Source organism: Xiphophorus maculatus, chromosome 1 (genome assembly GCF_002775205.1).
Source record: "Xiphophorus maculatus strain JP 163 A chromosome 1, X_maculatus-5.0-male, whole genome shotgun sequence".
Taxonomy (NCBI): domain Eukaryota; kingdom Metazoa; phylum Chordata; class Actinopteri; order Cyprinodontiformes; family Poeciliidae; genus Xiphophorus; species Xiphophorus maculatus.
The window spans coordinates 30000771-30014090 of record NC_036443.1 but is presented as its reverse complement, the minus strand read 5'-3'; the positions used below and the strand labels follow the sequence as shown (position 1 = coordinate 30014090).

Sequence of the window (13320 nt, the reverse complement as noted above, 5' to 3'; positions counted from 1 at the left end):
TATTTAGTTAATTTATGTATTTTGCTACTTCTTAAGGCATTCAATTAAATTCAAAAATACTTTTTGACCCCAAAGTTAAATTAAATAAACCATGTGTTATGCTTTAAAATATTGTGCACTAATTCAAGAAAAGAAAAGAAAGATAAATCAGTGATTTATCTCCAGGAAGTCTCTGAAAAAACGTCACCTTTCATACAAATTCAATCTAAAAACATTATTATTGCTCCTTTGAATTGGAAAGTTGTAAAAGTTTGTCCAGATTGCTTTCCACACAGGAACTAAAATATTTGGACACACTGTCAAGTATAAATACTGGATTTACTATTTATACATACGTGGCGACATTTCAATGCTTTTATTTTGAAGACGTGCCGCCCAAACCGGAAGCTGCAGCCTCCAACCGTTGCAGGACATCCGTTTCTAAAACTTTGCGTGGATAAATGACATCAGACATGTTTTGATGGGATTTGTCTTCATATTTTAACTCATTCTGAGATTAGAAACGCGTGACTTTATGTTTTAATCCCCCAAAATCTACAAAAACACGTTTTACACGATCAAATCTGCAAATCTGATTTGTTCTAAAGTTTCCATCCAGCAATTCGAGCTAGTAAAAAAACCAAAATGTACTGAGACACCCTTAGATTTTTAGACCAAGACCAAAGTTTGGACAAAAACAAGAAACAATCTGCAGTTTGCAGCAAATCAAAACAACTAAAATAAAACAGAAAATAACTTCCTGTGGCACTTTGGGTTTTAAAAATGATCATGAATGAAGCAAAAGAGCCTCATTTTTCCGCTCCTGCTGCAGCTGAGAGACACAGAAACTGGATCTACCAAGAACCAGGACCAGAACCGAGGAGGAGGAGGATGAAAAGAGAGGAGAACCGGAGGAAGGACAGCTCTGTTTCTCCGTATTCTTCTGAAAAAATAAAATAAAATAAATAAGTAAATTAATTCAAGCCACACCTGCATGTTGTTAGGGCAATTATAAACATTATTTTTTGGGTTTTTTTTATAGAAGATGCTGCAAAGCTCTAAATGTTTGTCTTAAGATGAGCAATTTTATTATATTTCTTTGGTAAAGTTAAGAAGTACAATTATATTTTAGTATTAAGATCTGAGGAAGCCAAAAAAATAAAAGTCATAATTTAAACTTTCAAAATAATAACTATGAGTTCCAGACATAATTTTGAGATACAAAGTCCTAATTTTGATTTTCCAAGTCATGATTATGAGAGTTAAAGTCCCAATTTTTTTGTTTTAAAATTAATAATTGTCATATTAAAAATCAAAAGGATTATATTGAGTCATAATTTTGAGATTTAAAGTAATAATTAAGCAATACAAAGTCATAGTTCTGATGTCCTAAGTCATATTTATGACACTTAAAATCATAATTTTGATATTCTTATTAACAATTATGATTTAGTCATGATTATGAAATACAGAAGCAGTCACAATTATTCAAATTAAAATACGAAATACTTTTAAATGGAAATTAAATTGACCTTAAAAGTCGAAATTATGTCTTCAAAATACATAATTATGACTTCCTGTTGGGCTTTTATTAGTTTTTCTTTCATAGCAGAAATGGGCTTTATGAATCCAACAGCCGCAGTCTGAAATGTAAACTGTAGTTGCGTGATTTAACCACAGGGTGTCAGTAAAGGGCGAGGAAACAACAAAAAGAAGAGCAGCGCGGTCTGACCTGCGTGGAGGCGCTGATTCATGTCCGCCTCTCTCTTCTGGGTTCACAAGTAAATAAAACGGCCGATGTAAGACCAGAACCTCAGCAGGATGACCAGCAAGCCCAAAAGGTAGAAGACCAGTGTGACAATCTGGAGGGACAACAGGAAGGAAGCGTTATCAAAGCTGCAGCACCCCCAAAACGAGTAATTACGATAATGACGATGCGAGTTTGAAGCCACTGTAGATAGATAGAAAAAAAGAGAAAGATATAAACTTCTGCGAAAAACCTCTTGACATTTTTAGATTAATCTGAAAATATTTATAGGAAAAACTGAATTTTCTGAGCTTAAAAATTTGCATGGAAAAACTTTTTAAAATTAATTTCATTAATTTTTTAATTAATTTCAAAATTTCTAGAGAAAGACAAGGAAGTTTCTGAGTTTGCAAAGTTGACAATTTGAGGGGGAAAACAACTTTATTTAACACAATCAAGTAACTATGTTCCCTTCAGTTGTTACAAAAATGTTACAAATATGACTTAACGTTTTTACCAGCTTCTTACTGAGCAGTAATGAGCTCAGCAGTTCCACCAGGTGTTTGCTAATTGTTTCTAGCTAGTCTGAAGGAGCTCTGTGGGGGAGGAGCTACATCTGGAAGGCGGGGCTAGTTCCCCCCAGGCATTTTACACAGCTGAATTGTTGCCATGGAGATTAAAGGATTTCTCAATTATTAATGAAAGAATCAAAGCAACACTCCAGGTTTGTTTTTGGTGAGGGAAAAACATTAAAACATAATGGAAAGCTAAAAAAGAGTCAATTTTAAGATAAGATAATTTTATTAGTCTCCCATAGGAGAAATTTATCTTGGATCATTTATATCATACTGCATCTTTAAGAAGTACTTATCAAATACAGAGACAGCTATTTATTAGTATTTTAACAGTTTGTTAGGAAGTTTGATCAAATCATGATTTGATTTGGGCCAAAATGAGAATTATTTTTCCATCCCTGGTTTACAGAGCAGGAAGTTGTTGGAGGTTTTAAGACGGTTCCTCCAGATTCAGGTTTAAGAAACAGCCGAGATGTGTTGAAGGGGGAATCCCCCCATGGCCTAGTGGCATATCATCTGCTCTGAAATGTTACCCTTTGGCAGGGTTTCCCAGAGTGCAGCGCTAATGCTAATGCTGCGCTAACAGCTTTGATCTCCGTCACCTGAAGGAAAGCTCCGTCTGTCCTTCAGAAGGAGGGCAGTTAAACTTAATATCAACTCAACGTAGGGGCTGGTCTGGTGATTATTTTTTCTGGTTCACCAATAAATACTTTGAAGGCCAAAGGAGCTTAATAGGAAATTTATTTTTACAGAATTTGATCCAGGTGAAGCTAAAACTGCTGCTTGAGTAATTCTGGCCAGAACAGATTTCTTTCTTTCATCTTAAGTTCAAAATGCTTGTATTTTTATAAATTTTTGGCTTTTTTCGGTTGTTTTTTTTCACATCACAAGAGTCATATGATCAACAACAGGATGTTACTACTGGAGGAAACAACAAAGAGGACAACAGGAAATAGTAGGAGGATGATGGCGTGGCGTGTTTTTTATTGAACAAACTCCACTGTGATTTTGATTCTGTTTCTTATTTAGTTTAAAAAAACGCAATTGCAAAATTAAGTTTTTTCGATTTTAGTGGAATGTTGGCAACGTTTTAAAACATTTTAATGGAAACACAACCACTGTTCAACGGACCTCTGACTGAAGGAGCTACACCAGGACTGGTGTGGTTCGGGTCGGTTCTATTACAGACTAATACCAGAACCGGACCTGATGCCCTACCTGCTGAGTGTTCATCCCCTCCTGGTCTTTCCTGAGGTTTTCCTCTCTCACAGGCTGCTGTGTCTCGGCCCCAACCCGCTCCACCTTTCTCTCCACCTTAACCTTACTCGGTCCAACGTCACCAGAACCTGGACCATCAGTTTCCGGTTGCAAATGTTCTCCAGCAGACTCTAAAGAACCGGCCGCTGGGCCAGGAGCTGCAGGATCTGGGTCAGCTCCCAGTTCATCAAGCTGTAATGGTTCCACTGGTGGAGAGATGGGAGGTGGAAGTGGCTCTTCATCCGGTTCTCCCAAAGCGTTACGGTCCGGGATTAACGGCTCCTGACATAGTTCTGGTTCTGTGTTCTGGATTAAAGGTCCTTTGGGTTCTTCTGGATCTGGATTGACTTCTGGTTCTTCACAAATATCTTCTACAACTAGTAAAGAGAAAACACACAATAATCAGTGGTTCTTTGAAAACATCTCTATTAAATCCTAATGTTATTTGGTGAAGTTTCTTTTTACTTGTCAGAAGTGCTGACGGAGTCTAGATTAAAAATTTGATAATAAGAGTGGAAAGACGGGATTACATCGTTTTTATAAAAATTCTCCTAGTGGTGTAATTTTTATTTAATTTTAGATATTTTATCTGAGCAACAACAAAATCTTTATTACAGGAACAAAACCTGCCTGCTAGCCTTACATTGGGTAGGTGTGTAGATGTAGCATTGCTATCTTAGTAGCATCATACCCAGCTGGAATTTATGCAAGTCAGGAAGTTGGTGAGATTTGCTATATGTTTTGTTCAATGACCAAGCTAACTAATGTCAAAACCACATGCTAACAGCTACAAGTTTTGATCAGTTATGAAGCTAAATAATAATAGCAGAACATGCTAACAGTAACCAGGCTAATGTCAAAAACACATGCTAACAGCTACAAGTTTTGATAAGTGGCCAGGCTAACTAATGTTACCAATACATGTTAACAGCAGCAAGCTTTGTTCAGTGAACAAGCTAACTAATTTGAGCTTTTTATGCTAACACTTACATTCTTCGTTCATTGACTAGACTGACTATTGGTAACAATACATGGTAACAGCTACAGTTTTTGTTCAATGAAGAAGCTAACAAATGTTAGCTGTACATGCTAACAGCTGCATCTTTTATTCAGTGACCAAGCTAATGAATGTTAGCTGTACCTGCTAACAGCTGCATCTTCTATTCAGTGACCAAGCTAATGAACGTTAGCTGTACATGCTAACAGCTTCATGCGTTGCTCAGTTAGTTTGTTTTTTGTAGTGTGCAGATGATAGAGAGACATAATAAAATATCAGTAAATATTGATTATGGACCATTACAGAAATATATATTGGATAATAATATCAACCAGTAAAATTTTTTTAAAAGTATTTTTAAAGTATTTTTTTGAAGATAAAATCTATTTTTTATGGCGTTAACTATTATATTTCTCCTTGATTTTACAAACTAAACTTATGCTTATCAATTTCTAAATTTAATTTTGCTCCCAAAGAAGAATCTCTTATTCTTACACTCAGAAAAGAATCATTTTCATTTTTTCCTTCCAATTTTGTTTTCTTGCTCACCTTTGTCAAAGTCTATGCTCCTCATCATTTCTTCCTGTTTGCTAAAATTAAACCTGTAGAGACTCAGACTGTCATAGCCTGGTGTCAGTGTCTCGGGTGGACTGGCGCTGGACGCTGCAATCACTCTGCAGAGGAAGAGGAGAGGAAAGAAAATAATACGTACAGAGGGAAAAAATAATGAGTTCATGCTTTCTTTTGTCTCTAATACTTACTTAGAGGTCAATTCTTTTGAATTCTAAGAGTAGGATGAAAAAAAATAAAAGAATTTTGAGAAAATTTCTGTAACAATTCAGATTTATCATGGTAAGAACAAAAAAAAATGCTAAATAATACTCTGAAAAAAACCTTTTTTAATGGTGTCAGTTTCTTACATGAGAAGCCGGTTTCACCTGCACAGGTGTGACTCACCTGAACAAATGCGGCCATATCCAGCTCCTCCATGCTGCTCTCCACGCTTGACAGCAACTTCCTGTTGGCCTCCATGCTATCGCCATAGCAACGCATCAGCATCTGGGTGTGGTTTACCTTCTCGTCTTCTTCAGAGCTGATTTGTTGCGTCATAACCTTCAGGAATCATAAGAATCAAAGAAGAAGAAATGTTTATTTCACTTAATTTAAAGCAGAAACAGTTTCACTGCAGATAACACAAAACCTTGCAGAGTATTTTTGGTCTCGTTTCTTGTACAAATATCTTAATACTCTTGAAATAATACAAAATTAACACAGAAGCAACTTTTCAGTGAAGTATATAATCTTGTTTTAAGTCAATAATTCCTTAATATTAATAAAAAAAGAACTAGTTCCGTTGGCAAATTATTTCACTTATAGAATCAACTGGCCCTGCACCGTTGCCTAGCAACACCGACCTGGCCCAGCCCGTTACCTAGCAACCCAGTTCTAGTTCCATTAGTTCATTTAACTTGTAGCATGGGGGAAAACATCTTGTTATAAGTGAAATAATCTGCCAGTTAAACTAGCTCGTTTTCATCCATACTGAGGAATTATTGACTGAAAGCGAACTCCTCTCTCTCGCTGAAAAGCTACTTATTAATTAGTTTTCCCTCTTTTCAAGTGCAATAAGATATTTGCACTAGAAACTAGGCCAAAATTACTTGGTAAGATTTTGTGTTTTTGCACCGAAAGGACAAAATTATCCATAGATATTTAGAGTATGTATTGATATAAACTACATGTCAGCCAGTGAGTGTTTTATAATGATAAATATAGATGGCGCTTACACTGAAACAAACGTTATGTTGCATAAAAGTGAAGATAATCAGATAAAAACACCAATTCTGACCTTCCGTCTTTCCTCCAGGATGGAAAACATGCAGCTGAACTTGTCACACACGTTCTGTTTCTGGGTGTTGTAGCTCTCCTGTACACAATTAAAATACAAATCTGGAAACTAAAGAAAATGTCATCCTGTCCTTTATTACAAATACAGTACCAAGTCAGTTAGTTTTGATCAAATCTAAGGGGGATTTCACATCTGATAGTCCAGTAGATCTGGTTTGACTGGGAACCAAAACTGAAATATTTGTTACATTTCCTGAGTCAAACCAACCGAACCGTTTGAGCAACCTGATCCCCTCTTTGCCTGTGGGGGCGCTGCACCAAAAATCACTGAAGGAAACGGCACAAAAACCTCTGAAGAAGACACTAAGCGCAACTTCCTTCTTCACAAATTCTAAACAAAAATGGCGTCAGAATTTAGCAGTTGATAATTTCTCTTTTGTCTTTTCCCAAAATTTACAAATTTTCTGTTTGAAAAGTTGAAAATTTTCAAAATTTGCCAGAAAAACTCACATTTTTTAATTAATCTCAAATTTTCCAGGAAAAACAAGAAAATTCTCAAAATGTGTGTGTTTTTTCTCACAAATTTTCAACTTCTGTAGTTTTTCTGAGTTTCAAAACTTGAAAATTTGCCACTTTCGGAAATGTTGTAAATTTCAATGTTAGAAAATATTTTACTTTTGAACTTTTCTCATTTTTTCCCAAGAAAATTCCTGAGTTTTTTCCAGCATTGTTTTATCAGAATAAATTCTGAGATTATTATCAAAATTTCAGGGTTTTTAGGCAGCAATGTACTCCTCCATTTTTTCTACCTGCAATTGCCCTAATACACTGTGGTAGTTTAGAGTTGCCTTTGATTAATAATTGGAACACTGATCAACATATTTGATGATGGAGTTTGACAGAATGTGAAATTTGTTGCTTGCTTTATGATGTTTTTATGATGTAAAGCAATTTGAATACCTCTACGGCTCTACAGGTGTCTTCTATGTCACTGACCAGAGCCTGGACTCTGTCTCTAAACTCCCCAAGAGAACTGATGCCTTCGCTCAGCTCATCCTGCAAAACAAAACATTTATTTTAGCAACGTGGAGCTTGAAACGCGTCCAACATGGCGGCTCGGTTCACCTTCTTCTGCTGGTGGACGTCTGTCAGAGGAGCCACCCGGCAGTTCTGATGCGCTCCGAAGACTTTACAGAAAGAACAGGTGGGAAGCTGGCAGGTGAGACAGTAGATGTTCAACTTTTCACCTTCATGATCAGAACAGGTCGCCTCAGCAGGAGGAAGAGGAGGAGGAAGAGGAGGCGGGCTGGAGAGGAAGATATAACACGTCTTCATTCAGGCACTTTCCTTAATAGGCTGCGTTCACACAGCGACCGAAACAACAGGCGGGTAGAAAACCCAAATATTTTACTAAAGTAAAAGAAAAAAGTAGCATCCAAGAAATTACTCAAGTAATAGTAAAAAGTATTTGGTAAAAAGTCTACTCGTGTACAGAGGAACTGATGAAATTATAAATCATTCAATATTTTAAAATGATATAATCAGATGGACCAAAATATAAGGTTAAGTGGAAATTTTGGTATTTTAAGGACCAAAATGACAATAATTTATACAAGTAAAAACATAACAAAATCAGTTGAATTTTTTTTTCCAAATCAGTTTCTTTCAATAAAAAAACTTGTGAAACTTAAACAAAACAAAAAAACTGCAGGTGTGTGTCTGGTGAATCTTTGGTTGAAACATGTTTGTGTTTTATTCAGTGGGTAGAAAATCCAGACATTTTACTCCAGTAAGAGCACAGAAATACTTCATGATAAAATTGCTCAAGTAAAAGTAAACAATACATTGTAGTACAAATTCACCTAAAAGTAATTTTTTTGAAAACAAGTTACTCGAGTAAATGTAATAGAGTAAATGTAGTTAGTTACTACCCAGCTCTCACCAAATCTGATTTTTTGTTCTTTTGTCTCAATGCGACCTGCATCTGATCTTTTCACGACAGTCTGAACATCAACGGGACCCGGGCTACCTGATATCCGATCTTTGCCAATGTGACCTGAGTCTGTTCGGCCAGGCCTCCTTCATCCTATCTGAACGTCACTGATACTCGACGTACGTCACTAATCTGCGTCCTGACAAGCGGAAGCGGGAAGAAAAACAACAACCATGGCGGACGATAACGAGGATTAAGTTGCCGCCTTCGGTCGAAAACAACTTGAAAATCGTAAGATTTGCCGCACCATTAGCATCTATGTTTACTTCCACAAAGACGGAGCATTTCTTCTTTTTATATGGCGGTTGGCCTAACAGTGAGCGCGCGCTCTGAGTGACGTTATTGCGCCCTGTAAATCGGATGTGCGTCACGTAGCCCAGCGTTTTCTGTTATTTTTAGCGGATTCCCTCCACCTTGGTATTTGGTTGAGCTCCTGTTTGTAGATATCGATGATGTTTTCGACCAGCAGGTTCCTCTGCAGGCCGTAGACGCCGTGGCGATCCAGCACCACGTCGTGTCTGCAGGTCGGACAGCGGAAACGGCCGCTGTTCACGAGCATCGTGGTTCTGGCGTGGAACAAAGATGGCTGCACATAGAAACCAAACCAAAGATAAATAAATAAAATGATGCTGAAATGTTTGGTCAAGAAATTAATACAGGCTGCTGTTTGTAAAAATTAACAACAATAATTGGGGTTATTTAGCTGATTGATAGAGGAAAAAACTAATTAATAAATGGCACCATCTCAAACTATTTAGTTAGCAAAGTTCATACAAAATGAGATCTTACAATAAGACTTAGCTGGGAGCTAAATATGAAGCTCTAAACTATTTATTTAGTTAACAATCTGTTAACTAAATGTTTAGCTTAGTAACTTAATTCTTAATTAGCAAGCTAAATAGTTAGTCTACTCACAAAATATTTAGTTAAACTAAAGTTCCTAACTACATATTTAGTTCACAAAATAAATTCAGAGTTGCTTACTTTGTAGCTAAATATTCAGTTAGCAAGATAAATATTTTGTTTCAAACTAAACATTTAGTTTACAAATAGAGTTAACTATTTACTTTACCAACTAAGTAACCCCCCTCTAATTGAATATTTAGTTTACAAACTAAGTAATTTGTCTGTAGTTTAACATTTATTTACAGACTAAATAGTTAATTAAATATTTAGCTAGTTATTTGTAACTAGGTACTCAGTTAACAAACTAAACCCTTAGTTGACAATTAGTTCAAATCATTGTGTTTACTTCTGATTGCAATAAGTTTGAAAGAAGATTTTAATCCAGTTTCTAACTAAATAATTCTAGAATTAAATATCTATTAACAAACTAAGTAATAAGTTTGTCATTAAATATTTAGTTTACAAATGAAGTAATTAGAGATGCTTGGTTAAAACATAATAATTTGATCAGAGCTTTCAAACTATATATTCATTTTACCAACTAAACTTTCAGTTTACAGTTTAGTTTGTAAACTGACTTCTTACTTCTGCTTCCAATAAGTTTCAAGAGACACTTGAAACCAAGTTCAGAAAATAAATATTTAGTTTGTAAACTGCATATTTAGCTTTTTAATTAAATATTAAGATAGAAACTGCAACAAAAATGACTTTGAAAAACTAACTCGTTTTCTTCTTCTCCTGTTTTGTAGTAAACATTGAGGTTGGATTAATTTTGGGTTCCAGTAATTCACAGTCGGAACGACAGCGGCTGATCCAGGTGATGGCAGCAGTAGGACCAGCTGCCATCACACCAGTTCATACCAGTTAACCACCATCATGTCCCAGTTTAGACTCAGATAATCCAAACACACCCTGAATGTGTGTTTGTGTTATTCCTGCTATGCGGTGCAGAAACAGTGGCGTGTCTGACCTGGTAAAGCTCGTTGGCGCATTTCCTGCACAGGTTGTGTTGGCACGGCAGGATGACGACCGGCTTGCTGAAGATGTCGGCGCAGATCGGACACATCAGCTGCTTCTCCAGCGACGCCAGCGACGCCTCGCGCTCCGCGCCCTGGCTGCTCTGGAGGCAGCTCAGGTCGGCCGACAGAGACATGGCAACCGACTGCTGGGGACAGGAAGTTCGGCTTATTGGTCGTCAATCAGAGCAGCTGCTGGACACATGAATAATCTACTAAACTTTCTCTCTTTTGGTTGATGTGCAGATATGTTCTGACATGTCAGTAAAATTACACAAATATTACACAATATCACCAAGTTGTTCATTTATTAACATCACAGTTTTAAACTAAATATTTAGTTTATAAACTAAATATTTAGCTACGATTTAAATATTTACATACAAATATTTAGTTAATCAATATTTAGAAAACCAACTAAATATTTAGTTAGCAAACTATATACTCAGTTTACAAACTAAATATTTAGCTACAAACCAGATAGCAAGTTACATAATTAGTTTGAAGCTAAATATTTAGTTTGAAGCTCAATATTGAGTTAACAAAGTATATATTTAGCTTAGCAACTAAATATTTAGCTCCAGTTTAAATGTTAAGTTTCAATTTAAATATTTAGCTTGCTAACTAAATATTTGGTTTGTAAGTTAAATAATTAGTTTTAAGTTAAATATTTAATCAAAAAACTAAATGTTTAGTTTTTAGCAAAAATATACAGCTTTTGCTGTATATTTAGTTGCTAATGATGCTAAATATTTAGCAATTAAATAAATGTTAATTTGAATCTAAATATTTAGTTTTGACCTACATATTTGGCCCGGTAGCTAAATACTTTGTGAATATTTGGCTTACTAACTAAATATTTAGTTGAGCAACTAAACATTTAGCACTAAGCTAAGTATTTGTTTAGCAAGTTAAATATTTAGATTTTCAACTAAATATTTAGATTTCTAGTTAAATATTTAGATTTCTAATTGCATATTTCGTTTGAACTGGTGACTTTATAAATAACATGGTTAAAATCTGATTTGAACCCGATTTTTTTCTTATAAAGCTAAATAACCTAAATTATTGCTGTTAGTTTTTGTAACATCGGGTTGTGTTCCTTACATTTGTGTTTCTGGTTTGATAAAGTCAGAAGTTACATATTTTGAGCAACTTTTTGTTACAAAAGGTTAGAAAACATCAAACAGGATAAAAATATTAAAAGGAGATAATAGGTGAGCCTACATTTTCACTATTTATTCTTGTTTTTGTTGCACTTTTGCAAAAGCAGTCAGACTTTAAATAGCCGACCGCAGCCTTAAGGTGAAGCTCAACGGAGATCTTTTTGCTTCTGCAGGTTAGTGGGTCACTCAGTTGTGTTGCCTCCCAGAATAGACGGAGCAAAAGTTCAACGAGGGCTGGCGCCATCAACGTGAAACCAAACGGAGAGAGAAAACTGCCCGGTTCCTACCTGAGCCCGGTTCTCTTCCTGGATCCGGTTCTTCCTCACCGGTTCGTCCTCCTCTTCCTCCTCAGCTTTGCTGCTCAGCCGCAGCCTGATCAGGACCGCAGCAGCAGGAGAACCAGGATGCACACTGGGGTTCGGACTGGTGTGTGTTGGAGTCAGGTTTCAGCTCCACACACACACACACACACACACACACACACACACACACACACACACACCATATGAGGAGACGGCTGGTATGTGGACAGAATAAGACTCTGCCATGCTGTGCTCCGTCTTCTTTTACACCCTTAATGTCCTGCGAAAAGGTGCTAAATATGAATTATTATCTTATTTGCCAAAGGAAACAGCTGATTTTGCAATAATGGAAACATATTTTCTGTTAAAGGTTTGCAGAAGAAATAAAACTCTTCAAATTAATGCAAAAAAATTTTTTTTTTTCTTTTGTTGACAAAACATCACAGTAAACATGAAAACATCACAGTAAACAGCAGCAGCACAAAGTCTCAGAAATGTTCAATAAACCTGTTTCAAAAGTCAAAATGTGTTAAGAATTTTTTTCTGGAAAATTTCTGAAATTTTTCAAGAAAACATTTGACTTCTAACACTGAAATTCACAAGTTTTCTTCTAGAAATTTTCTGAGCTTAATCTCAAAATCTGAAATTTTTCTAGCAAATTTTTGACTTTTTGATCTCAGAAAATTGCAGAATTTTTTTGAACAAATTTCTGGGATTAGTCTCCACATTTCTGAGTTTTTTTATTTATATAGTCATTAATAAAACACACAGTGAGAAATTCAAGCATCAGAACTGTTTATTTTCCAACAGGACATCGGACACTTCATGTAATTTTCTCACACATCTCCGGCCGACAGGTAAAAACACGAGTCCATGCTAAAAACAGAAAAGCCTCCACCTATCTACAGGCTGCGCTGCGTATGTACAGCAGGGCTAACACTCTAAACATCTGCTTCACACACCGGCTAAGAATCAAATGCCAAAGAGAAAATAAATTAAACAAAAACGCTGCTGGATTATTTTCTGTCAATGTTTTGAAGGATGAAGGTGTCAGGATTCGCTCCAGAGCGAAACCTGCAGATTCCCTGAAACACTCGCAGATTTATGTGATGGAAGGATTTTAGCAGAGCAGTTTCTCATGATATGCATGAAAACATGACGAGGAAGTGATGCGATGTATGGCGGCCTATTAGGGACATTATAGATATGAAAAGGAGGAAATTTCAGCCAAAAAACTAAAAAGAAGTACGAGAAAAAAACTTGGAAATATCTGAGCTTCTATAGTGAATTTTATTAAACATCTGTTTCAGTTTTTTATAGCAAATTTCTGAGATTACAATTTCTGACTTTTTTTCAACAAAATTTGAAGTTAATCTCAAAATTTCAGTTTTATTCTAGCAAATTTTTGACTTCTCAGACTGAAATTTCCAGGTTTTTTTTAACATTCCTGCAATTAATCTCAAAATGTAATTTTTTGTTGCAAATTTTAAACTTCAAACTGAGAAATGTTCTGATTTTTTTCTCAAAAAATGTT

General features: G+C 35.8%; 1 protein-coding gene across 3 annotated transcripts; it reads right to left on the bottom strand.

The window, feature by feature from the left end:
- Positions 1-299: 299 nt before the first annotated feature.
- On the bottom strand, positions 300-11960 carry LOC102236837 (tripartite motif-containing protein 54-like). 3 transcript variants are annotated; one of them, XM_023349949.1, is made up of 12 exons: positions 11772-11960; positions 10273-10510; positions 8810-8982; positions 7529-7709; positions 7364-7459; positions 6405-6482; positions 5513-5668; positions 5317-5339; positions 5105-5229; positions 3520-3935; positions 1712-1841; positions 300-922 (listed from the first exon to the last, which is right to left on the bottom strand). In XM_023349949.1, exons 2-11 carry the CDS (start codon positions 10453-10455, stop codon positions 1755-1757), a joined length of 1518 nt encoding a protein of 505 aa, XP_023205717.1. In that variant the 5' UTR covers positions 10456-10510; positions 11772-11960; the 3' UTR covers positions 300-922; positions 1712-1754. The 3 variants fall into 3 exon arrangements, with proteins under 3 accessions (XP_023205717.1, XP_023205661.1, XP_014325306.1); XM_023349893.1 differs by having other exon boundaries at positions 10273-10467; XM_014469820.2 differs by having other exon boundaries at positions 10273-10464.
- Positions 11961-13320: the final 1360 nt, after the last annotated feature.

Bases quoted from the DNA above. Each gene is read 5' to 3' on its own strand.
- LOC102236837 (XM_023349949.1), bottom strand. From the start codon at position 10,455: ATGTCTCTGTCGGCCGACCTGAGCTGCCTCCAGAGCAGCCAGGGCGCG. The intron at 7,460-7,528 runs GTGAACCGAGCC...TTTGTTTTGCAG, and splicing joins ACGTCCACCAGCAGAAGAAG to GATGAGCTGAGCGAAGGCAT. The intron at 5,230-5,316 runs GTAAGTATTAGA...CTTCCTCTGCAG, and splicing joins TCAAAAGAATTGACCTCTAA to AGTGATTGCAGCGTCCAGCG.